This window comes from Zootoca vivipara, chromosome 13 (genome assembly GCF_963506605.1).
Source record: "Zootoca vivipara chromosome 13, rZooViv1.1, whole genome shotgun sequence".
Taxonomy (NCBI): domain Eukaryota; kingdom Metazoa; phylum Chordata; class Lepidosauria; order Squamata; family Lacertidae; genus Zootoca; species Zootoca vivipara.
Genome location: NC_083288.1, coordinates 38,529,441 through 38,552,635, shown reverse-complemented (window position 1 = coordinate 38,552,635; position 23,195 = coordinate 38,529,441). Strand labels below are relative to the sequence as shown.

The 23,195-nt window shown below is 46.5% G+C and overlaps 1 protein-coding gene across 1 annotated transcript; it reads left to right on the top strand.

Annotated features, from left to right (window-relative positions):
• Nucleotides 1-246: 246 nt before the first annotated feature.
• Nucleotides 247-21,649, top strand: BICDL2 (BICD family like cargo adaptor 2). Its single transcript, XM_035136381.2, has 9 exons — nt 247-977; nt 6,398-6,613; nt 9,857-9,973; nt 10,876-11,022; nt 11,511-11,693; nt 13,869-14,045; nt 14,147-14,277; nt 16,954-17,074; nt 18,080-21,649. Exons 1-9 carry the CDS (start codon nt 669-671, stop codon nt 18,251-18,253), a joined length of 1,575 nt encoding a protein of 524 aa, XP_034992272.1. The 5' UTR covers nt 247-668; the 3' UTR covers nt 18,254-21,649.
• The last annotated feature ends 1,546 nt before the right edge of the window (nt 21,650-23,195 follow it).

The following is a 23,195-nucleotide window of genomic DNA, read 5'->3' as shown; positions in this document are numbered from 1 at the left end:
TGTGATGGTGGGTGATCACTTAGGAAACAGGCTATATAAAGACACTGAGTCTTTCTCTTATTTGTATCTGACAGGGGTTTGTAAGAGAGGCAGGAGGATTCCTGGACCAGGTCCCTGCTGGCCTTGTAGAACAAGTTGGAGGCAGAACTGGGTAGTTGGAAATTTCCCAGAGCGAAGAAGGAGGAGGGAACAGGAGCGACAGGTGAGGACAGGGGAGGGCGTGAATGAGAGGAGGAGGAGCCAGCGGAGTGGAAAACCTCACCTGTCACAACCTCTGGGAGGGTGGAGGCAGGAATCGGGAAATAAACAGCGAAACCCAACCGAGAGTTGAAGGAAGGTAGAGGAGGAGGAGAAGAAGAAGAAGCAGAGAACCCAGGGCAAGCTTGTTGCTTCTTCCCTCCCGAGCTTTCCCTTTGTTGCCTCTTCATACCTGGATACCTGGAGGAAACGACTTACCTGCTTCTCCCCCTCCCCCAGAAGGCATCTTCTCTCATGGGAGAAACTGGGCCCTGGTGCCCTGGTTGCTGACTGCCTTTCTCCCCTTCCTTTTAACCTCCTCAAAGCCACAGCCCTGCCAGCGAAGGTTGGCATCCTGGCTTCCAACTTCTCCCCACTCTAACCCACTGGATCCCCCCCCTTCCCCTCCTATTTCTCCCCAGCCCCACTCCATGGCAACCACCACAGCTCCCTCCATGTACCCTGAGGAGGAAGCTGCGCTTCGGACCCCTTTCCCTCTGACCCCACCTGCCCTGGGGGACGAGTTCTATCCCTTTGGGGGCGAGCGGCAACAGACGTTTGGGGGCGATGTGGCTGCTGGGGACGGGGACCCCGAAGAGGCGGACTTGGGGTTGTTGCTGCAGAGGAAGGAGCAGGACCTGCTGCTGGCAGCTGAGCTGGGGAAGATGCTTCTGGAACGCAATGAGGAGCTGGAAAGGCGCTTTGAGGAACTAGCCAAGGAGCACATGGAGACCAAAGAGGTAAGGGGGCACAGCGGAGTGTGTGATTTGGCGGGGGGGGGGGGGAATGTCAGGCCTGGTCCAGGGATTCCCTTCTCGGTCAGAAACCTTCCTGCGTGGCCTTGGGTCTCTCTCTTTCACTCAACTTAGCCTACCTTGCAGGGTTGTTGTAAGGACAAATTGGGATTGCCGCCATTTATGTCACTGTGAGTTCTCTAGAAGGAAGGTGGGGCAATAGTGGCACCTGAGTTGGCGACACACAGCAGCTGTTGAACTCCAGCAGCTCTCTGCCCCCCAAAGAATTCTGGGTTGTTGTTGTTGTTGTTGTTGTTGTTGTTTTGCTGTGGGTGCCCCATCCTCTTTCCAAAGCGACACTGCTGCTGTTATAACATCCCTCGAAACCCAAACTCGGGGTTTCCTGACTCCTTTGCCTTACACATCACACATGGCTCGACCATGTAGGAAATCTCACATATCTCCTATAGAGCTTGGGGACAATCCTACATGCATGTGGGAACTGCTGTTGTGTGAACCTGCGGCGGCATGCTGTTTATTACATAGAAGCTCTTTCGTAACATGCGAACCACAGGGACAGAGGAAGCGGGATTGTACCAGGTCGGGCCATGGGACCATGTAGCTCAGCATTGCCCACACTGACTGGCAGCAGCTCACCAAAGTTTCAGGCAGGGGGCCTTCCCATTCCTACCTGCCAGGGTCTGAGCCTAAGACCTTCTCTGCCAGAGATTCTTCTGTTCCCTGGATTGCTGAGAAATTCCAGAGTTAAGTTTCATCGCTCTAAACCCGTTTCCCCTCTCAAGTAATCCCCAAGGTCGTGGCCTAGGGTGAAGTTGGCACAGGCAACCTCTGGGCATGATACTTGTGGCAGCTGGTCGAACCAGTCTGGCACAGAGCAGGAGGGCACCGTGGAGGCGAGGTGGAGTCGGTGCTGACAGAGTGGGTATAATTAGCCAGCTAGAGGGAAGGAAGAACAGAGAGTGACCAAGTGTAACTGAGGAGGAGGAGGAGGAATAGAAAGCGCCCAGCATGAATCACCCACAAGGAACCTCACCCACCAGCTGTACCCTCCTGAGGCCCATATATTTCTGTGTTGCTTACAGAAACTGGGTGAGAGGATGCCAGCCACTTGCATATTTTTTTATTTGCCTCAAAGGTGGAGGCCCAGGGTTGAAAGTGGGCAATTGGGCTGGAAAGTGAAGCCAGAAATTGTCCCAAGACCCTGTCATTAATAAGAGTTGCTGGCCAAATCCACAGCAGAATCCAAGGTGTGTCCAAATGGAAAGGAATCCTTTGGAAAGCTCTCCCTTTTTTGGGTGTAGGCATCTGTCCTTGCTGTCGCTGGGGGCACTTTCTCAAGAAACTTTCTCAAGCAGGACTGGCTTGCTCCAAGAGGGGAGTTTATGCACAGGGCTTGTGAATTGTGAACATGTGAATTGCCTTGGCTTTCTGGATCAGACCAGACTGTTCGTTTACAGCAGGGGTAGGCAACCTCAGGCCTGTGGGCTGGATGCGACCCAATCGCCTTCTCAATGTGGCCCATGGACGGTCCGGGAATCAGCATGTTTTCACATGAGTAGAATGTGTCCTTTTATTTAAAATGCACCTCAGGGTTATTTGTGGGGCCTGCCTGGTGTTTTTATATGAGTAGAATATGTGCTTTTATTTAAAATGCATATCTGTGGGGCATAGGTCACATATATATTATCATTATCATTATTAAACTGGAATTTCTAATCCAGATTTATATTTTAGCCATTAGCTACAATACAGCACATAGTTGCTGTTATGTAATTTCAAATATTGTTTGCATGCCACCCCAATCTCCGAGCGGCACTCCAGGGGTTCCATGCACTTATCCAGGGTTCGTGTTTCATTTGGGAATGAGACACAGCAGAGACTGTGGTGTCTTTATGATATATGATTTATTTCCTCATATATACATCCTGACCCTACGATGGAGGGGCCCACAGCATCAACACCCCAAAAGGGTCTTGTTTCTCCCATAGCCATGGCCTTGGATTCAAGCAGAAATCAAACATCATGTTCTCTCTCTGCTTTTTCCAGCCTACAACCTTTTCCCCCTAGGTCACATCACACCCAACCCTAAAAACTCTTGCTTTTGTCCTTCCAACTATTTTAAGAGTTGAAGGAGGGGCCCCACCCTCTCTTTGCTTTCTTAATGGCTCATCGCCTTTCATTTGTTTTCTTAATGGCTCCTCTCCCAGGCGATTACCTGAGAGCGAAAGTAGCCCGGTTCAGCTTTTAACACTTGTTGGGTCCAGGAATTTAGGGGAGTTCTGGACCCACAAACCCATATAGATATTTTAGACTACCTTTAAGGGCCCAAGTCCTCTCAAGGTGGCTTACAAGATAAAAACAGAGTGCAGTATAGCACAACGTATTTTATAAATAAAACCAGCGATATAGTATGAAGCAACAATTGGCCCCAAAATGTTGAACCCAGTAACAAGATATGACTGTCAATCCAACAAGTACACTCTGTGAGAAGGCCAAAGAAAAGAAGGCCAAGATGGATCTTCAGAGCTTTCCAAAAAGTCCTGCAGTGAAGGGGTCTGTGGGACCCCAAAACTACCTCCAGACACCAGTTCAAGAGCTTTCCTGGGATTAGCAGAAGGACAAGTAAAGTAAAGTAGAGCTGATAGTGACTTCAGCCAAAGTACCGGGTAACATTCCTTAGCCTTTTCATGCAAAAAAAAAAAAGCATGTGGGACAAGATAGAACCTTGTGACACTCCAAAGTATTGGCTTTATATTGGCCAATCACCTCCTTAAAAGTGGAACATGCTAAATTTCTATATCACCACTTATATAATGTGATGGCGAGTAAATAAGGCATCAGTTAAATATATTGCTAAAGGCAGGAGAAATGAAACCAAGTTTATGAGTTTCCTCAATGTTACTGCTAGCAATTTAAAATGTTGTAAAGGTAAATCAGTATTTTAGTTCTTCAGTTTGCTTGGGAGAGATTCCCCCCTCTCATTCTATGAAGCGGTGGCATAGCTGCCAAGTATCCCGTTTCCGCTGGGAAAACCCCTTTTTTCCTACCGTTTCCCGGCGGTCTCCCGTTTAGTTTTTAATCCCGATATTCTCCCTTAAATTGGCTTCTGCCGGCGGCCATTTTTCTGGTGCCGCTTTGCCCTTCTATGGGCACCAGAAAATGGCAGCACCGGCGCCGGAAGTCGCTTCCGCGCATGACCGGAAACGCGTAAAAGCGACTTCCGGTGGCGCTTTGCCCTTCTATGGGCATCAGAAAATGGTGGCGCCGGCGCCGGAAGTCGCTTTTACGTGTTTCCGGTCATGCGTGGAAGCGACTTCCGACGCCGGCGCCGCCATTTTCTAGTGCCCATAGAAGGGCAAAGCGCCACCGGAAGTTGCGTTCACACATCTTCCGGTGTCGCGCGCTGCCGATCCCGGATCTTTCCGTCCAGGACTTGGCAGGTATGAGCGGTGGAGCAAAGAAGATTTTCAGTTGATGGCTGCCCTGCAGCAAGAGGTAAAGACTGAGAAAAATCTTTCTTTTCCTCGGGAGCCGGCAGCCCAGACAACCCAGTGAGTTGATCAGGATTTATGAGTCAATTTTTATTCCACTTTGTATTTCTGGACTTTCTGGAATTTCTTTTTTGGTTTAAATGTTTGTGAAATGTGAGTTCGAACTTTATTGTTAATAAGACTTGAAGAATGCAGCCAGCTTGTTAAAATGGAGTCGAGAAAATAAACTGTGATCATATTCCACCCCACGTGACAAGTTTTGACCTTGGCAGGATTGAATTATGTCAACAAAAAAGTGTTCCCCTGAGTTCCAGCGGTCTGTTTTGACCTTAATGTGGGAAACAAGAATAGTGCTATGTCAAGAGGAGACACGACGGCAAGAGTTACAGCAAAAATTTCAGATGGTGATGGCAGAATATGATTTTTTAGGAGATGAAGCTTTTGACACTGAAAAAGATGAATGTGAGAATGACAATGATGATGACTGTGATTTGGAAGGAAAAGATGAAGATGAGGACTGTGATGATTCAACACAAAATGAAGCACACCACGAAAAAAATGATGACTTTACTCTACAAAAAGTTGGATGGAGTGCCCTGCTTTTGAGGGGGGCACGATTGGTATTATTGGAACTCCAGAACGCCCACAGGGAAGAAGGAAAAAATATGCAGAGAAGAGAAGAAATTCAGGGGTCCTGTATGGTGGCCTGGATGGCAAAAGACTGTAAACAGGGGGTGGGGTGAAGGGAAAGTGATGTTGTGATTACATGGATGGATTAACAGGTTTATAACTGGTCTGCTGATTATGGAATTTGCTGGATTGGGGGGGTGGAGCCGGTAATTGGGGATGTAAGATTAAATTGAGAATAAGTGTGCATGCACACGAAAGCTCATACCAAAATAAAAACTTAGTTGGTCTTTAAGGTGCTACTGAAGGAATTTTTTTATGAATGTAAGAAAAATTTTTCTGTTTTGTATTGTTTTTTTCTCTTTTTTTGCCCTTTCTTTTTTTTCTTTTTTCCTATTTCTATTTTTCTCTTTTTTTGGTATGACAATAGATGGTTGGATGGATGGCCTCCTGCGTACTGCCCTGGTTTGCTGGAGCTCCCTGGTGGCAGGGGGGGGCTTTGGGGTCAGGGGAGGGGGAGGACAGAAATCCAAGCATAAAATGGACCATCTCTGACTGTTCACATACATGGGATACTTCTGTGGCAGGGGAGGACCCATGTGGGTGGGTAGGAAGGAGGTGGAAAAGGTGTTTATGTATGTACCGTTTTTTTTTGTTTTTTTGTATTCTGTAAAATTAATAAAAAGTATGTTTAAAAAAAAAAAGAAGATTTTCAGTTGATGGTTACCACAAGAGCAGAAGTGAGGCTTCTCTGGTATCTTGCCAAACTTGGCTTTCTCACCAAAGATAGCATCAGTTGGGATTGAGCCAAGTAGGGTGGAGGAACCTGTCTGTTTCAAGTTCTTTCCATTTCTCACCCTTGCCACGATCTTAAATTCAGTTCTTCCCATCTCTACATTAAAAAAAGTAAGAAATCCAAATGAAAATTCATCTGAATTTTACATGTGACCTGAAGAAGGATTGATGGGGAAACCACTCTGGGAATTGTAGCTCTGTGAGGAGAATAGGGGTTCCCCCCAAAAAACTCTCAGCATCCTTAATAAACTACTGTTCTCAGGATCCTTTGGAGGAAGCCGTGACTATTTAAAGTGGTGTGATACTGCTTTAAATGTACAATTTCGCTGTGGCCACTGTGTTTTTATTGCATATGAATAATTTTATCCCTGCTTTTTGGACGCTGCCCTGGGGCGCTTGCATGAAAGGCATTTTAGAAATGTTTGCACTCAATAATCAGTGTACAGCTCCCTGTTATATTTGGCCCTAACTCTTCTCTCCGGCCTCTCCCAGCGACTGGAGCAAGAGAAGCATGAACTCCGCCTGCACCTTGAATCCGGAAGGGCTGAATTTGAGACTCGCGTGGCGGAGCTGGAGACTGACCTGACTACAGTCCGGGCCCAGCTGGGGCAGAAGCGCATGGAGCAGCAGGACACTAGCCGGGAGAGCTCGCAGGCCGTCCTGGACCTCTCAGAGCAGAACCAGCGCCTGGTAGAGCAGCTTAGTCAGGTAAGGAGAGAGGAGATGCAGCTCACAGAGATTCTTCGTCTGTGAGGGGAAGAGAGGCAAGAGGGATTGGCTGGGAAGTTGGCCGGTACTTCTCCTTTTCCTTACTTAAGGGAAACCTGTGCTTTTTAACATTTGTGCGACGGGCAGGAATTCCTTATGTGGAGCTCTCGTCAACTGCTTCCCCATGCTGGGAAGTGCTGTGTCTGTTGAATTCACATAGCATACCCTCCAACATTTCTCTGATGAAAATAGGGATGTCCTATTTCATCATCATCATCATCATCATCATCATCATTTTATTCTTTAATCCCCGCCCATCTGACCTCCACATGCAGCTGCTGGGTGACCTTGGGCTAGTCACACTTCTCTGAAGTTTCTCAGCCTCACTCACCTCACAGAGTGTTTGTTTTGGGGGAGGAAGGGAAAGGAGAATGTTAGCCGCTTTGAGACTCCTTAGGGTAGTGATAAAGTGGGATATCAAATCCAAACTCCGCCTCTTCTTCTTCTTCTTCTTCTTCTTCTTCTTCTTCTTCTTCTTCTTCTTCTTCTTCTTCTTCTTCTTCTTCTTCTTCTTTCAGGTGTCTTCTAAAGGTTTTCTAGTTACTTATCTCCTTGGCCTGGGGGGTCACATAACTGCATACCCTCCAACATTAATCCAGAGAAAATAGGGACATCCTCCCCGCGATGTGAGCTCCCGTTGCTCGGTCCCTGCTCCTGCCAACCTAGCAGTTCGAAAGCATGCAGTGCAAGTAGATAAATAGGTACCACTCCGGCGGGAAGGTAAACGGCGTTTCCGTGCGCTGCTCTGGTTCGCCAGAAGCGGCTTAGTCATGCTGGCCACATGACCCGGAAGCTATATGCCAGCTCTCTCGGCCAGTAAAGCGAGATGAGCACCACAACCCATAGTCGTCTGCGATTGGACCTAATGGTCAGGGGTCCCTTTACCTTTAAGGAAAAGCAGGACATTCCGGGATCCAATCAGAAACTGGGGTGGCTTCTGTAAATCCAGGGCTGCCCCTGGAAAATAGGGGCTCCTGGAGGGTCTGACATCGCACAGCATACCTTAGCCAACCTGGTGCTTTCTGGATGTTTGGAACAGGACTTCATGGGAGTCATCGTTCAAGACACCTGCAGGGCACTGGGTTAGCAGACGCTGATTTGGCAGTTACGTTGAATGCTTCACCCAACATGCCACTGATAAAGGCTTGGGAACAAGGCCACCAATCCAGATTTATGGGTGCAGTTTGTGTGGGTGTGGTCTTGTATGCAAATCACTAGTGGGGATGTAAGCCAAATATTTGTGGGGGCCTGGAATATGTTTGAGTGTGTGGGGTGGTGGTCCTGTGAAAAGCTGGGGCAGACGGGAGGCTGGATTGCCATCTTGTGTACATTCAGAAAAAAGCATGTGTCACAGCCTTACCGGGAGCTGCACAATCTCAGCATGCATGCAGGCAGGTGTGTGTGTGTGTGTTGTATGGTGCAGATTAGACACTTCTGCAAAATGATGACTCCCTTCCTGCACAGAGCTAGTCTGTGAGGTGGTCTGTCTTAGCATTGTACGCTTCCTGCTATTGCTGATGTTCTATGTGCAGAGAGGGGTTCTTTTGTTATTGTTTCGGAGGAGGTGAGAATACAAGGCAGCTTCCTGCTTCCATGCAAATATTAGCTCACCAGCGCCACAGAAGGAGGGACAGAGGTGCACGCCATGCTTGAAGTCCCAAGATAGAACAAGGAATTCATTGAGTCAAACAAGCCATGTGGGGTGAGATCACACTGCCATAGCAGCATCACCCAGACTGGCAGGTTTCCAGGAATGTAGGAAACTAACCGCGGGGAGGAGCTGCTAATGAGGTCAAATAAATTACAAACACTTACGAAGTGTTCTGTTTGCTGCAAAAGTCGGGTACGTGCATAATAATGAATCCAGATTAGACTTTTTTAAAAGTCACTGGGACAGTCCCCTAAAGGGATGTTCCCTTCTGCCCTTACGGGGCTCTGGAATGGTCACTTTGATGATTCCTGGAACTTGTAGAACCAGTTAGGGCACCAACAGAGAGATGTTTGTGGTGGGGTGCCTGTTCTTCAAGTATGCAGGGCTTTCCCCCCCCCCCCATGGTCCACATGACTTAATTGACATCAGAGCACCACACCTCCAACCCCCAGTTAATTTGAGCCAAGTTTTATAGTTTTATTCATTTACAAAACCCTGAACAACTTGGGCCCAGGGTACCTCAGGGACCAACTGAACTCTTTCACACCAGCCTAATGCCTGATGCAGACAGGACTAATCTGGATGAACCATTGGTCTGACTCTGCGTGAGGCAGTTTCTGGCGTTCTATTTCCTGCTGTGTGAAACAGACAATTAACAGCACAATACTAACTATGTCTGATCAGAGGTTAGTCCAATTGAATGCAACCGAGGCTTATTCCCAGGTGTGTAGGGTTAGGATAGCAGCCTACGTTGTTCTGAAAACTGGCTCCTAGGAAACATCATCACCAACTCTGGTAGCTCTTCTTTGTTTTTAAAGGTATATGCTATGTTTCTCATACCCTCCAACACTTTGAAGCCAACATCCCTGATTCCATCTTCCTGGACACCATCTTCCATTTTTTATCATGACAGCACAGCAGCCATTTTGGTTGCTGTGATCTTGTGTGATTTTGCGCCCCAGTTTCCCCTTTTAAAAAGTGCTTTTGGGGGGCGTGGCACCCAAAACTGTGCATTTTCAGGCACTGCACAATAAAAAAAGAGGGATGCCCCAGTTTTTTCCCGGGACACTTGTGGGGTATGCTTTCTGCCATTGCTGGCATCTCATGCACCTTGCAAAATATCAGAAAACTTCGTTGTAATAAAATACGTTGTTTACAACTTCAAGGATGTGTTTTCCTTTAAACTTCAGGTCTCTCGTCCCCAACATGCTTAGGGGAGCCTGGGCAGGGGAGAATATAGTACACAGATCACAGAGGTGTGGGGGTTTGCTGAAAACTTCATACCAGAGGGAAAAGAGCTCTTAGCCTGAAGGGAAGGCACTCTGCATATGTTTGGTGGCATCCTCTTCTCTAATGTCACTGTATACATACCACTCAGACTGAATATTTGGTGGTGAAGGTGAAGGTGCACCATACATATGCTCAGATGCAGATTGTACTTCATTACAGCCGAGGACTGAGGTCTAGTGCCGAAAAACAGGTTGAAGTGTCATTTTTTTGCCAAAACATAACACCTGTCAACCTTTCCAAAGGTCACACACCTGGAGCAGCGGCTGCAGGAAGAACTGGCCTTGTTGCGTGGGGAGCATCGGACCTTGTCCCTTAGCAGCGCTGAACACGCGGCCAGGACACAAAGCCTGCAGGCTGAGGTAAGACAGGAGATCTTCAAATTGGCAGATGGGGGAAGGAAGGCACTGGGGACAGGGAAATACTACGTTTCCCCCTCTAGCCCTCTTCAAGAAGCTGTCTCCAAAGCTGAGACCAGCGGGTTTACTGTGGAATAAGACAATGGTGGCCAAAATCCCAGTCCTTAGTTTTTGAAGTGATGCTGGGCCTTGTTGTTCACAGAAGCCCTCCTCGATTTCCCACACCTGAGTCCTAGTTGTGCAGGGGGCTAGCTGTGGCTGCTTGTGGCTACTTGGGTCACCTGAGCAAAAGGACGTTCTGCATACACTCACAGAAAGCGGGTGGCATCCAACTAAATTGACCCATTGAAACTAATGGGCAGTTGCCTCCATTTGTTTCAATGGATCTGCTCGGCGTACCATTAATGTTGGAGGCAGCCCCTTGCTGTGGAGTTACATGCTGCCACCCAGCCTCACCCTGTCATTAGGTTAGCAAAATGGCTGCCTTGAGATGTGGGCCATTTTGTGTGCCATTAAAGGGTGGCATTTATAGGATTTGCTGTTATTATTATGTTTTTTTCCTAAGGCTAGGGAGTGGGGTGGATCATAGATAGCTCAGTCAGTAAAGCATGAAGCTCTTAATCCCAGAGTCGTGGGTTCGAGTCCCACGTTGGGTGAAAGATTCCTGCGTTGCAGGGGGCTAGACTAGATGACCCTTGTGTTCCCTTCCAGCTCCACAAATCTTTTATTTTTATATCCCTTCTTTGGCAGGAAAAATACTCTGCTTACCTGGCCCAACAGAATAGGACACAGGAACCCCCTAGGAGGAGGTGCTAGCTCTGAACCACAACCACTTGGTGGATCTGGGAATGAAGATCTCTGACCATTTATTTGCTTTCATGCACATTCCATGTCCTTTCCCCTAGAACCTTATGTTACAAGAGCGGAAGCGAGATCTGGAGAAGCAGACCCATCAGCTGCGGGAGGAGAACGAATCGATCCAGGCGCTGGTAGACACACTGCACAACAACCTCCTCCTCCTCCGTAACGAGAGCCGAGAGAAGGAGCTGCGGGTAACTACTAAGCTGAGGGGCTCATTGAGGCTCAAGGGTGAAAATGGGAGGTGTGGGGCAGGGCTGGCCCCTGGAACTCTTCTCAAGCCACACCCTGACGGTTTCCACCCTATGCTTGCCCTGGTAATGCCTCTTGCTTGTCTGGATGGAGGCTAGAGAGACGTGTGAGTGTGAGCCGAAAAAATCCTAGTGCACAAAGGTTGACGTAGACATTCATTGCCCCGCAATGACTTTTGCTCCGGTCAGGAGATTGCCTAAAAAGGAAACGCAGCTTTCTGGCTGGGGAAATTTCCTCACCCTTGATGCTGGGGGACAGTCAACCAAAAATAAAGACTAGGGACACGTGGCTTGTGTGTAAGAGAATGAGGAAGGCGTTTTCGTGGTTAATGCAGAGAATGAGGAAGGGAAGGACTCATTGGTAGGCTCCCCTCACAGAGGCACGCTGTTTTTGTGCCCCTCCGTACCCACTTCCTGTTTCTCCTCCCAAGATGCAGCAGGTTGAAGTGGAAGCTGAGGAGCTCCGGGCCTCCAACCGTCGCCTCCAGCATCAGGTCAAGGAGATGAAGGAGGAGATCCGCCTGCACGATTTAGACACTTCATTCACCTCCATCCAGTCTGAGATCGAAAGTAGCTTGGAGGATGCTCCTGGCGCACCGGGGAAGGCCCCTAAGGTACGGGAGAAAGGAAGCGGTGGTGGAGGGGCATCTGAGTTCACCTGTTTGTGTCACGGGCAAAGTTTCCAATGCCAAAAGAAGATTGCTGTCCATGTGCCAATTTGGGAAATGTACACTGCTGGACATACTGATCTTCACCAGTCTTTCCCACACAGCGCAAATTCAAAAACATGTCTGTTTGGAAAGGCTGAAGCATACAATCTTTTCTTCTTTCTTTCTTTTACTAAGTTTTTTTTGGGGGGGGGGGGAATAATGCTTGCAATCCAGAACGAAGCTGAGTTGTTGTTGTTTTTTAAGTGGGTGGGAGGAGGAATTCACATTTAAGTGCAAATTATATCCTCCCCCTCCACTCCAAAATGCTTAGTTAAGGATGCTGTTAGATTTATGTGGGGGGGAAGGCTGTGTTTTCGTAGCATGATAATACAGGGTTTATGGGCTCAATGGAACATGCACAGAATTACATTGCACGATATCTTAAAAAACAACAACAACTAGAGTTGTAGCTAATGCTGGTTCTCCTCAAAGTAGACCCATTAAACCGATGACTCTTAAGTTAGCCTTGTTCATTAACTCGTGTTCCAGTAGGACTAGAATTGGATCCAGCCCTATCCCTCTTAATACCAGTTTCTGGAAACTGCAGGAGGGGGGAGAGAGTGCTCTTGTGCGCAAGTCCTGCTTATGGCTACTGTGAACTCCGGATTTTGGACTAAATGAGCCTTTGACCTGATCTAGCGGAGCTGTTCTTGTGATCTTAACAAATCTCCTACTTCACTGCTCCCTTCTAGCCAGTGACCTGTGGCTTAGCTTTATGTCCAACCTGTAGGGGTTGTGGTTTGTTGAGCCAAGAACAAACTTTGGCTTCAGACTGTGGTTTGTTTCAAGCAAAACAAGCCAAGGGACCCCCACCCCCACCCCGCCCTGGTTTGGACATAGAGGTAAGCCAATAATTATGGCTTGCTGCTCCCACTCACTGCTGGAGAGGAGTACATTTATAGTACCCCTTTATGTCTTACCACAAGTAGGGATGTAAGCACTGTTTCTTTTTCACTACAGTTCAACTTCCAACAAAACCCAGGTTATTCATCTTGTTGGCTATGGCAGAATTTTACATAATTGATTACATTATTGTTACGTTATTCCACACCATTCCTTTCAGGGCAAAGGAAATGCAGCGCACGTCGGGGTGGGGGAAGAGTTTTCAATTGTAAATAGTTTGTGGATTGAAAACAACAGCAAATGGTCTTCACTGAAATCATTTCTGTTGCGGACATGGGATGAATGAGCAAACATTGGCAATTTCTGCCAGAATTCTCTGACATTCCTCACTATGACACAAGAATACAACCAATATGTAAAGTTTATCTCATGGCTGGAATTTTTTTAAAAAAACCTTTAAAAAGGAAGGATTTTTTTAAACCCCACGCAAATGTGTAAAAGCTTTGTGTTCATGAACTAGATCACCAAATGAAAGTTCCTTAAAACTGACCAATGCACTTACCCAGCTGCAATCTTTTGCCTACATCCGTGTCACCTTGGACCAGTGATTTAAGGGTACAAACCTATGCACACTTACCTGGGAGTAGGTCCTGTTGAATTCAGTGAGATTGAATTCAATGAATAGACATGTATAGAACTATGTTGTACAATGCATTTCGAAAACATTTCAATCAATCAATATACTTTATTCGACCGATAGTCAGAAACAAAAAACATTTCTCAATACAAAGATAAACATATAAAACTGAAGGCATCAGAGGGATACATAAAAATATAAAACTGAAGGCACCAGAGGGATACATAAATGGGGTATGACCGTGCTACTAAACCTCCTACAGATAACCCACATCAATACATTCTCGATTCTAAATATGTACATGGCTTCTGTTTGCAGTGCTGCAATTAAGCTCAGTTACACTGCAATCCAGTGAACATGGGACTTACTCTCAGGGAAACCTGCATAGATTTGCAACCTTAAGTCACATGTCCAGAGTCACACAGATGGGAGGTTTGTGCTGTATGAAGAATTCCCATGAAAATATGTTCAGGGCATTTGAAGACTTACTGTCCTGTATAAGCAACTGCTGTGACTCACCTTAGAGTCAGCTGCGTCTTAGTGTCATTGAGATCTCTTTGGTTTATGGGAATGTGTTTGGATTTCTTTGTCTGCTTTAGCTGATGGCCAATGGCACCTGCAATGGTTCCTGGCATACCCCCACAGCGGCAAAAAACTCCTCAAAGAGAGTGGAAGAGGAAGGAATTGACTATGCCAAACGGGTGTCAGCCTTGAGTCACCAGGAGCAGGATTTGCTGAGGCAGAAAGAAGCAGAGATCATGAAACTTCAGGATCAGGTAGTGTGTGCTGTGCTTTCCCCACCAGAGGATGCTATATTGTGGAGCGGCATGATTTTCCTTCTAGAAAGTATTTTTAAAATTTCTTTTCCCGTTTTCAGATTACACTACAGTATGTAGAACTCTGCAATTTAAAGACTGAGATCAAGAGCCAGAGGCGACTGTATCAAGAAAGCAACCGGGACGAAGCACTGAAATTAGCCATAGTAGATCGAGATGAGGCCATAATAAAGTAAGTTGATTGCATATTTATTCTCTCTCTCTGTGTGTGTGTATAAAAGTATATATGGACACACATATACATGCCTACTAGGCGCTGTGCCCCTGCTCACTTTGCCCCTCATCCTGCCCCGCTTGCCAATCCCCCCCATCTCTTAAATCTTGCCAAAACCACCTCCTCCGTTTATGCCTGCTTGCTTCTATCTCCCTCCATCATGGGCCCAGCAACTCTCAGAAATCTGTCATCAGATCACAGTGCTACCTGTTGGCAGACACATGAACTGCCACGTGACGACAGCCTTACCTTTTTATTCTATCTAAGATATATACTGTATATTCCTGCGTATAAGACTATTTTTTAACCCAGGAAAATCTTCTCAAAAGTAGGGGGTCGTCTTATATGCCGGGTCGTATTTCTTATACGGCGAGTATATCCCAAACTCTATATTTTAACTGGAAAAGTTGGGGGTCGTCTTATACGCCGGAATATTTATCTCTGCTGCTATTCTGAACCACAGTACCAGCCACAGAACATCTTATTCATAATGGCTTCTTCCTTCATCAGTGATCAAATTATTGGGGTGGTGAAGTGAGGGGAAGGCAGAAAGTACCTGACGCTCTCCAGTTTCTGTCAAATTGCCTCTCCCAAACACTCAGTTCTCTTCTAAAAACCGTTAAAAGGGTGGTCACAAAAAATAAGAAAACCGGACAAGTTACCCTGTAATTCAAAGGAGCGTAGGAAGCTGTTTTCTATTGAGTCAGACCACAGGCTCTTCTAGTTCAGAATCATCTACTTCAGGGTCTCCAGCTGTTTTTGGACTACAACTCCCATCATCCCTAGTTAGCAGGACCAGTGGTCAGGGATTATAGGAATTGTAGACCTAAAACAGCTGGAGACCCAAGTTTGGGAAACCTTGGTCTACTATGACTGTCAGAAGCCCTCTACCTAGAGGAGTTGGAGATTGCCTTCTGCACACAAGGCAGATGCTCAGTCTTTCAAGCACCGCCACCTATTTTTTTGGTCAGTGTAATTCATGGCGCTTCCAGACTGGTGCTATTGATTTGGTGCTCTTGCACAGCAAACCTGCTTCTCTATAAATTTGGATTTTTTTTGTGATAAAGGATGTGATGGGAAATTGCACTGGAAAGTGTAAGATAGTAACACAACATCACGTAACCTCCTTGCAAACAAATCAGAGCGAATGCTCAAAAATCAGCAGCTTTGGTCCCGGAGTAAACCTGCTGCATTCATTAAATATCCTCAAAATACCTACTGTTGTTTGAGAGGCTGCAGTGTTTACTCCCGCAGGTTAATGAGTAACCTTAAAGGCAGGGAATTAACTCAAATGATCTTAATCGGTTCACAGCTGTATGCATTTCCCTTCTGCAGCGTTTTAAAGCAAATGTTCTAGCTCCAGGAAACCCTTTCTGCACTGAGCTGTCTTCAGAGGAAAACCCTGTATGTCTGTTATTGTAACCCCTGTGAGCCAGAGAGGATTCTGGGAACCTCCTAGAGTTGTCCAGTTTAAGGGGTGATCCTAAATGGCGGCAGACATTCAGGAAAGTCCGGTCCGGCAGCCATTGATGAAGGGCTCCATGTATTACCCCCACCCCCACTGCAGGCTGTAGAGAAAGGGGAAAGTTTTTAAACCATAGAAGTGTGACATCTTCAGGCTGAACTGGGAACTGCATGTAAAATTGTTCCTTAATTAGTTACAGGTAGGTAGCCGTGTTGGTCTGATGTAGTTGAAACAAAATTTAAAAAAAATCCTTCCAGCAGCACCTTAGAGACCAACTAAGTTTGTCATTGGTATGAGCTTTCTTCTATCTGAAGAAGTGTGCATGCACACGAAAGCTCATACCAATGACAAACTTGAGTTCGTCTCTAAGGTGCTGCTGGAAGGATTTTTTTAAATTTTTTGTTCCTTAATTACTGAGCCTTCATCCTGATTTGCTTCCACATAGCTTACGCAGAGGTTAGATAATATATCCAGTCCTTATTGAGCATTTATCCTGATTTGTTTGTGGGGTGGTTATTTGACAATGAATGAACGTGCTTTCTGATTTGCTTGTGGGATGTTTACACGTCTTTCTGTTAGTTGATCATTCGTTCGTCCCACACTTCTCAGTGCATTTCTCTGTCACTTTCCAAACAGCAAAAAGATTACTGTAATTCTTATTTTAAACGGGATTGCTTGTGCTGGGGGCGGCGAGGTCCTTTAACCTACTTCAGCTAGGCAAACCTAAATGTATGATATGTAATGTATGGTATGTGCTTGAATCCCTCCCATGGAACAGTGACAACCTGGAGGACCTTGTAATGTACGAGACTTTGATCCTAACCCCACTTACCTGGGAGTAAGGGCATTTCCAGACTGTCACTATTTTGGAGTGGGATTCAATCACTTACTGGGAAATTCCAAGGTGATTGGAAGGGCTTGCACAACAAACTCACTTCCCAGAAATGCCAGGGCTTTTGCAATAGGGTAAGCAAAGGGAAAATGAGCTGGAAATTGTGGGATAACACTTGCTGTGATGCAACATCATCTTACCTCCCCCAAACCAAATCAGAATGAATGATCAGTAAACAAGCCATCTGAAAGCACCCAGTGAATTCACTGAGTAGACGTGGTTAAGCTTCCAGCTTTGTTTATCTTTTTGTGTGTGTCTCTATCCGCTGTCTTATCAGGAAAGGCGAAATGGAGTTGGAACTGGCAAAAGTCTCCCTGGAACGGGATTCCATGAGCCAGCAGCTATTGCGTGTCATTCGCCAGAAGATGGCCCTTTCCCAGGAGCTGGAAGCTTGGCAAGTGAGTAAGAAAAAACACCAGGAATATATATATGTATATATATATATATATATATATATATATATATATATATATATGTGTGTGTGTGTGTGTGTGTGTGTGTGTGTGTGTGTGTATATGAAATTTAACCCAGAACATTTTAAACTGCACCAATTGTCCTTCCAGTTTATATGCTGGAAGCCGAAGGAAGCAGCCAAAAGGGCCCAGGGAACGTCATAGTAGCAGACGCAACATTTTTTAAATCTCAAACTGCAAGTCAGACAGCAGCTTTTTGGCTCCTGCCATGCTTAATAAATTCCAGATCTCACAGTGACACAAATGGGATGAGCGTGAGAATTTCTGATTCTCTCCCTGCATTCACAATTTGTTCCAAGTTTGCTTTATGGATTCATTCCAGTTCTGAACAGGGGCCGAAAAGAAAGGAAGGGAAAGAGACCGTGACAGGGTAAGAAGAGGAGGAGAAGTAGCAGGAGCAGCTGGGAGAGGACAAATAAGAAGAACAGGGTAGCAAACACAAAAATTTATTTTTTTTATTTGTTTATTTGTTTATGGGATCTTTGTCCCATTTTTTCAGACAACGATTGTCTTCCAAAGCAGCTCACATCAATTAAAAGAGGGGAAGAGCCTCTACTGCCACCAGGCTCACAAACTTGGTCGCCTCGCCTCGAAAAGGATATTGTAGAGCCGGAAAAGGGCAACCAAGGGCCTGAAGCCACTGCCCCATGAGGAAAAGTTAGAATGTATGGGGCTCTTTAAGCTTAGAAGAAAGGAGAGGCGTTTTTCTTCCTCTCTCCTAATGTTAGAACTTGAGGCCATCCAATGAGGATGCACAGTAGGAGATTGAGGACAGGAAAAAAGGAAGTATTTCTTCACACAGCGCCTAGCGAAACTGTGGAATGATGTAAGGAAGGCCACCGATTTGGATGGCTTTAAAAGAGGACTAGACAAACTCACAATTTAGGAGAGCTGTTGTGGTTACATCTGCTTTTCTTTCCTGCCACACAGGATGATATTCAGTATATCATTCACCAGCAACTACTGCAGAAGCACCAGGAAGAGACCCACCCCATCACTTCGTCGCCCAGAAGCCCGGCAGAAGGCAAGAACCCTCCTTTCTATCGCCGTGGCACCAGCATCCCCAATGGCACTGGCTTCTTCTCACTCTTCCGGAAAAGCTGAGGAGCTGGACAGGTGGTGGAGGGAATATAAACGCCAGAACTCATTGGTGGCGGAAGTGGCAGCTGTCGATGAGACCAAGACTTGAGGTGGCCAGGGCTGAAATGGCTTCTGGGCCTCTTAGCAGCTTGTCAACTAACTCCAGGCCAAAGGAATTTGTTCTCCGGTTCCATTACGTTGCTCATAATTGATCCCCTGTTCACACTCTATACACACAGAGGATACTCACATGTGTTGTAATAGGAGCAGAGCCACACTGCCGGTCCCAATAGCGGAGAGTTGAGTGCAGAGATCTGTGAGTGTAAAAGAACCAGCATGCAAGACATACTCCTTGCACAGATCTTGTGGGTAGGTGGGGGGCTAGCCCAGAACATGATGTCAGGGCGGGCCCAGGAGTTTTGTTTACAGGCATCCACACTCAATGTGCGGATATCACATGTGTATGGCTAGCCTGGGGCCACGATGTCAGGGGTAGGGTCAGGGGGTCCTTTTGTACTGGAGATGTGCTTTACAGGTGAGAGAAAGGGAGAGAGAAAGACAGGGAGATTGGAATGTCCATTGCAGTAAGGCAGAAAGCCCTATGTATTAGGAAGGAAGGGGAGAGAAAGAGAGAAGTTAATAAGGAATATGGGGTGCTGGCAGTGGAAGGGAGTAAGAAAGTAAGTAAGTTGATAAGAGTAAGTTGATGAGAAAGAAGGGGTGGGTAGGAATAAAAGGTAATTAATAATGACAAGAAGTGTGGGGTTCTGCTACCCCCCCACTTTTGCCCTTTGGGCATGCCCACTTTGACATGTGGCCCCCGGAGTGCTGGCCTTTGGGCAATGCGGCCCTCAGCCAGAAAAAGGCCAGCTGCCCCGTTTTACATTTTACATGTTTATCTATGCTCAGTGCGCAGGCAGGAGGTGCAGGATAGGATGCTGGGAGCTGGCCCAGCAGTGCAACTCTGTTCCTATTGCAACACGTGAGCTGGGCTCCTAAGAACATCGGAAGAGCTTGCTCTGCTGGATCAGTCCAAAGGCCCCTGTCGCCCAGCGTTTTCCCAGCAGCCGGCCAGATGCCTGTAGGAAGCGTGCAAGTACTACTACTCTCCCTACCTGAGGATGTGGTATTTAGAGGCATCCTGTCTCTAGCAATGGAGGGAGCTTTCATGGCATTTCTCCGTCAGCGAGACTGACACGCTGAGCTGTCCATCTGAGTTTTAATGATAGACCAATTCCAGCACTAATGTGACTAATGTGGTGACAAGATATTTCCTTGCATTTTAATAGTCTGCTTGGAACAACTGTGGGTTCCAAGTTACGCCCTCAGATCAGCCGGTCCTGTCAGTCAGGGCCCTAAGTACCTAACAAAACGATTCATCTGAAATCGGGGCACTTGTATCCAACTGGCGATAAGAGTTACCACAGGCCACCACCACCGATTGGATGGCATCAGCAGGCCAAAAAGCTACAGTGGGGCAACTAAAACCAATCACATGATTGGGTGCCGTTTCCAATGCCAGTGGAATTGCTCGCCATATAAATAAACTAGCTTATTTTGCACCTCTCTTCTTCTTCTTTTTTAAAGAAATACCTTTAACTTCCCAATGCCAGCTGGCCTGTCTGTGTTCCAGCAGATGTTCCAAGTTTGCCCAGCGAGAGCCATGATTCAGCTAAGTGGATTTTTCTAGAGGACCTTGCAGATGCAAACCTGCATTGTCGACATCGTCCAAATTTCCTTTTTGTAAATAAAAATAAAAATAAATTCACTAGCCTTTTACTCCCTTTCAGACTTAAAAGCTCTGGGGCTGGCTAGAATAATATTTCCCTCCGTAGTGAGTGGGGGGGAATTAATGCTGACTTCTTAGAAGTCTGGGGATAAACGGCTGACAAACCGTTAGCCACGGGAGATTAGCGGTACTTGATGATCCCTCCGAACGTTCTAACTGTACTAGCACTTTACTTCCCTGCGAAACCCTGGTTTGCTGTTTTTGGGGCAGCTTCCCATGCTTTCTCGTGCACTGACGCCACATCAACCCTATACAGTACGTTTGAAGCACAACAGCATCCCCCAAAGAATCCTGGGATTTCAGTTTGTTAAAGGGGCTGGGAAGTATAGTTCTGCCTGTGGGTGGGCAAACTACAATGCCCAGAATTCTTTGGGAAGATTGCTCAGTGAGTAGAGCATGATACTCTTGGGGTTGTGGGTTCGAGCCCCACATTAGGCAAAAGATTCCTGCACTGCAGAGGGTTGGACTAAATGACCCTTGGGGTGTCTTCTAACTCTACAATTCTCTGTTTCTAGAAATTTAAATGTGCTTTAAATGTATATTCTGAACATGACTGAAAATGAGAGGTTCTGAAGGCGTGCCTTTCTCGGAGATTGGGCTTTCCTAAATGTGGGACACCCTCTGTATTCAGTAGTGGAGCCAGTTACTATGAGGAGGAGGCATAAGGTGGAACCTTGCAAATATCTCTTACAAACTCTGCACACCAGCAGGGGGGCACAATGACGCCCCTTCAGTAGGCGGCAGTATTACCCACGGCACATTAGGGGCCTCGCTTTATCTAGATTTTCCTTGCTGTTCATTTGGGGGGGGGTGATGAATAATCTGTGCCCGGTAGTCGGTGACTTGTGCATACATTTATGCAAATGAACAATTATTACTTTGTCACGTGGGCACCCCCAGCAGAGGGTACTGCCGTACTTTCATCTCCTTCCACCCTTTCCCCTTGCTGTTGCAAAAAAGGGGGGAACCCCCAAACCGATACTATTTTGCCAGTTTCACTTTTCAGCTGCTTAGGACAGGCAACAATTTGCAAAGCAAAGCCGCTGGGAAGAGCCAAGACAAGAGAAAATATTTATCTACGAAGCAGAAGATGTATATTGTTATAGAATATTTTTGGCTGTATATTTTGTTAATACAAATTTAATACTATTCTGTTTATTAAATAAAGAAGTATGGTTCTTAAACCTCACGCCTACCTCGCTGTCTGCTCTTGGGAAGCAGGTTCTTTGGGAGGGAGGTTGCGGCCTACTCACACAGAGCAGGGAATGCTGGGAAGCCTAGAGAAGGTTGGGAACCAATAATTCTAGGAAATTCTAAGGAAACAGTGCTTAAGTTTGCAAAACTTTATCTCAGCCAACTTGTAGTCAGGGCCTTGGATGTCGCCTGGAAGCTGCACATGCTCAAAGTTGTGAGCTGGTGACACGCTGCAACATTTTGTTATTGGGGGGGGGGCTCACTTGTACCTTCTGAAAGCCAACCTGGAGAGATTAACAAAAATGCTGTTTCTGTTTTAATAGGCAGACTGCTTTTTCCATCACCCCTCAACAGTCGGGGTGGGGAATAACTACGGTATATTTCCTGTTACCATCAGATTGAATTTTAAACCAATCTGATCAGAGTATTATTCTTTGGCGGTTACTCATAGCCAAGAAAGATTGTCTTTCATGAACACGGTCTTAACAGTGAGTCCGTAAGCGGATCCACACATCCTTCCACAGTGGGGACATAGGTTTCCGGACGGGAGTTGATCATGGTGAGGGTTTGCCAAACGTGCCTCCCTCTTAGCACGTTTCTCCCTTTCATCCTGAGTTTCATCCTGAGTTTGAGTGTCCAAATACTGTTCTCCAATTGGAGCGCTCGCGGGCCAGTGTTTCCCAGTTGTCTATGTTTAGACTACATTTGCCTTGAGAGAGTCTTTAAACCTCTTTTGTTGACCACCAGCATTACGCTTTCCATTTTAAAGTTTGGAATAGAGTAGTTGCTTTGGAAGACGATCATCAGGCATCCAAACAACATGACTAGTCCAACAAAGTTGATGTTGAAGAATCATTGCTTTGACAATGGTGGTCTATGCTTCTTCCAGTACATTGATATTAATTCACCTAACTTCCCAGTTGATGTGTAACATTTTTCGGAGACACTGTTGGTGGAATGTTTCAAGGAGTTGGAGATGGCGTTTATAAGTGATCCATGTTCCACAAGCATACAGTAAGGTTGGTAGTACAATAGCTTTGTAAACAAGCATTTTGGTTTCCCTGCAAATGTCCCGGTCTTCAAATACTCTGCCCTTCAGTCGGGATAAAACTGCAATCAGAGAGCTCAAACAATGCTGGATTTCCGCATCAATGTCGGCCCTTGTGGAAGGATAACTGCCCAGGTAGGAGAAGTCATCGACACTTTCCAACGTTACAGCATTGAGTTGGTTTTGTGGGACTGCAGAGGGGTTGTTTGGTCAGAGTATACTTTCACTTTTAATAGGACTCCAAGCCTGGGTCATGGACTATTTTAATTTGCATTCACTTAAACTAACATGAGCAAATTTATTTTTTTAATCTGCCAGGGAGAGATGGTGCCCCTTGTTCTAGCAAAAAGGATCCCTTGGCTTTTCCTTTCATGCCCTTCCCCACTGCACACCAGCTGTGCCCATCTGGGTGGCATTTTTCTACCCGCAAGTGGGCCTAACAAGAGAACAATACGAGCATTTCTTGCAGCGCTGAGGGGGCGGCTGCAGTTGGCATCTCAACCCTGCAGAGAGGAATGCAGAACAGACAGATGAGGCAGATGGACAAAGTAAACAGAGGACGCAGCTGCCAATCTTCCAGCCTCCCCCCCCCCCGTCCCCCAGTGGTGGAACAGCAGTTCGCGATGGAGTCCTGGGCCCTCTGAGAGACGGTGTGGTTAACTAGAGGGCAAGAAGAAGTGGCTGGAAGCTTAAGAGTCCTCCGAAGACCATTACTCCAAAAGAGCAGAGCACCTATCTCCCAGTCACTTCTCCCAAGGAAGTAGGGAGAGTTGCATCGCTGTATCACCATGCAAGGAAAAGCTGCACCTGTTGAATTTCTGCCTGCTGTGCAGCTGGGGCCTTGTAAGAAAAAGAGAAACCACAACAAGCAAACAGAAGCACCACCCCAATTCCAATCCTACTTTTCCATTCCCTACCTGAAGCCCCTCCTACTG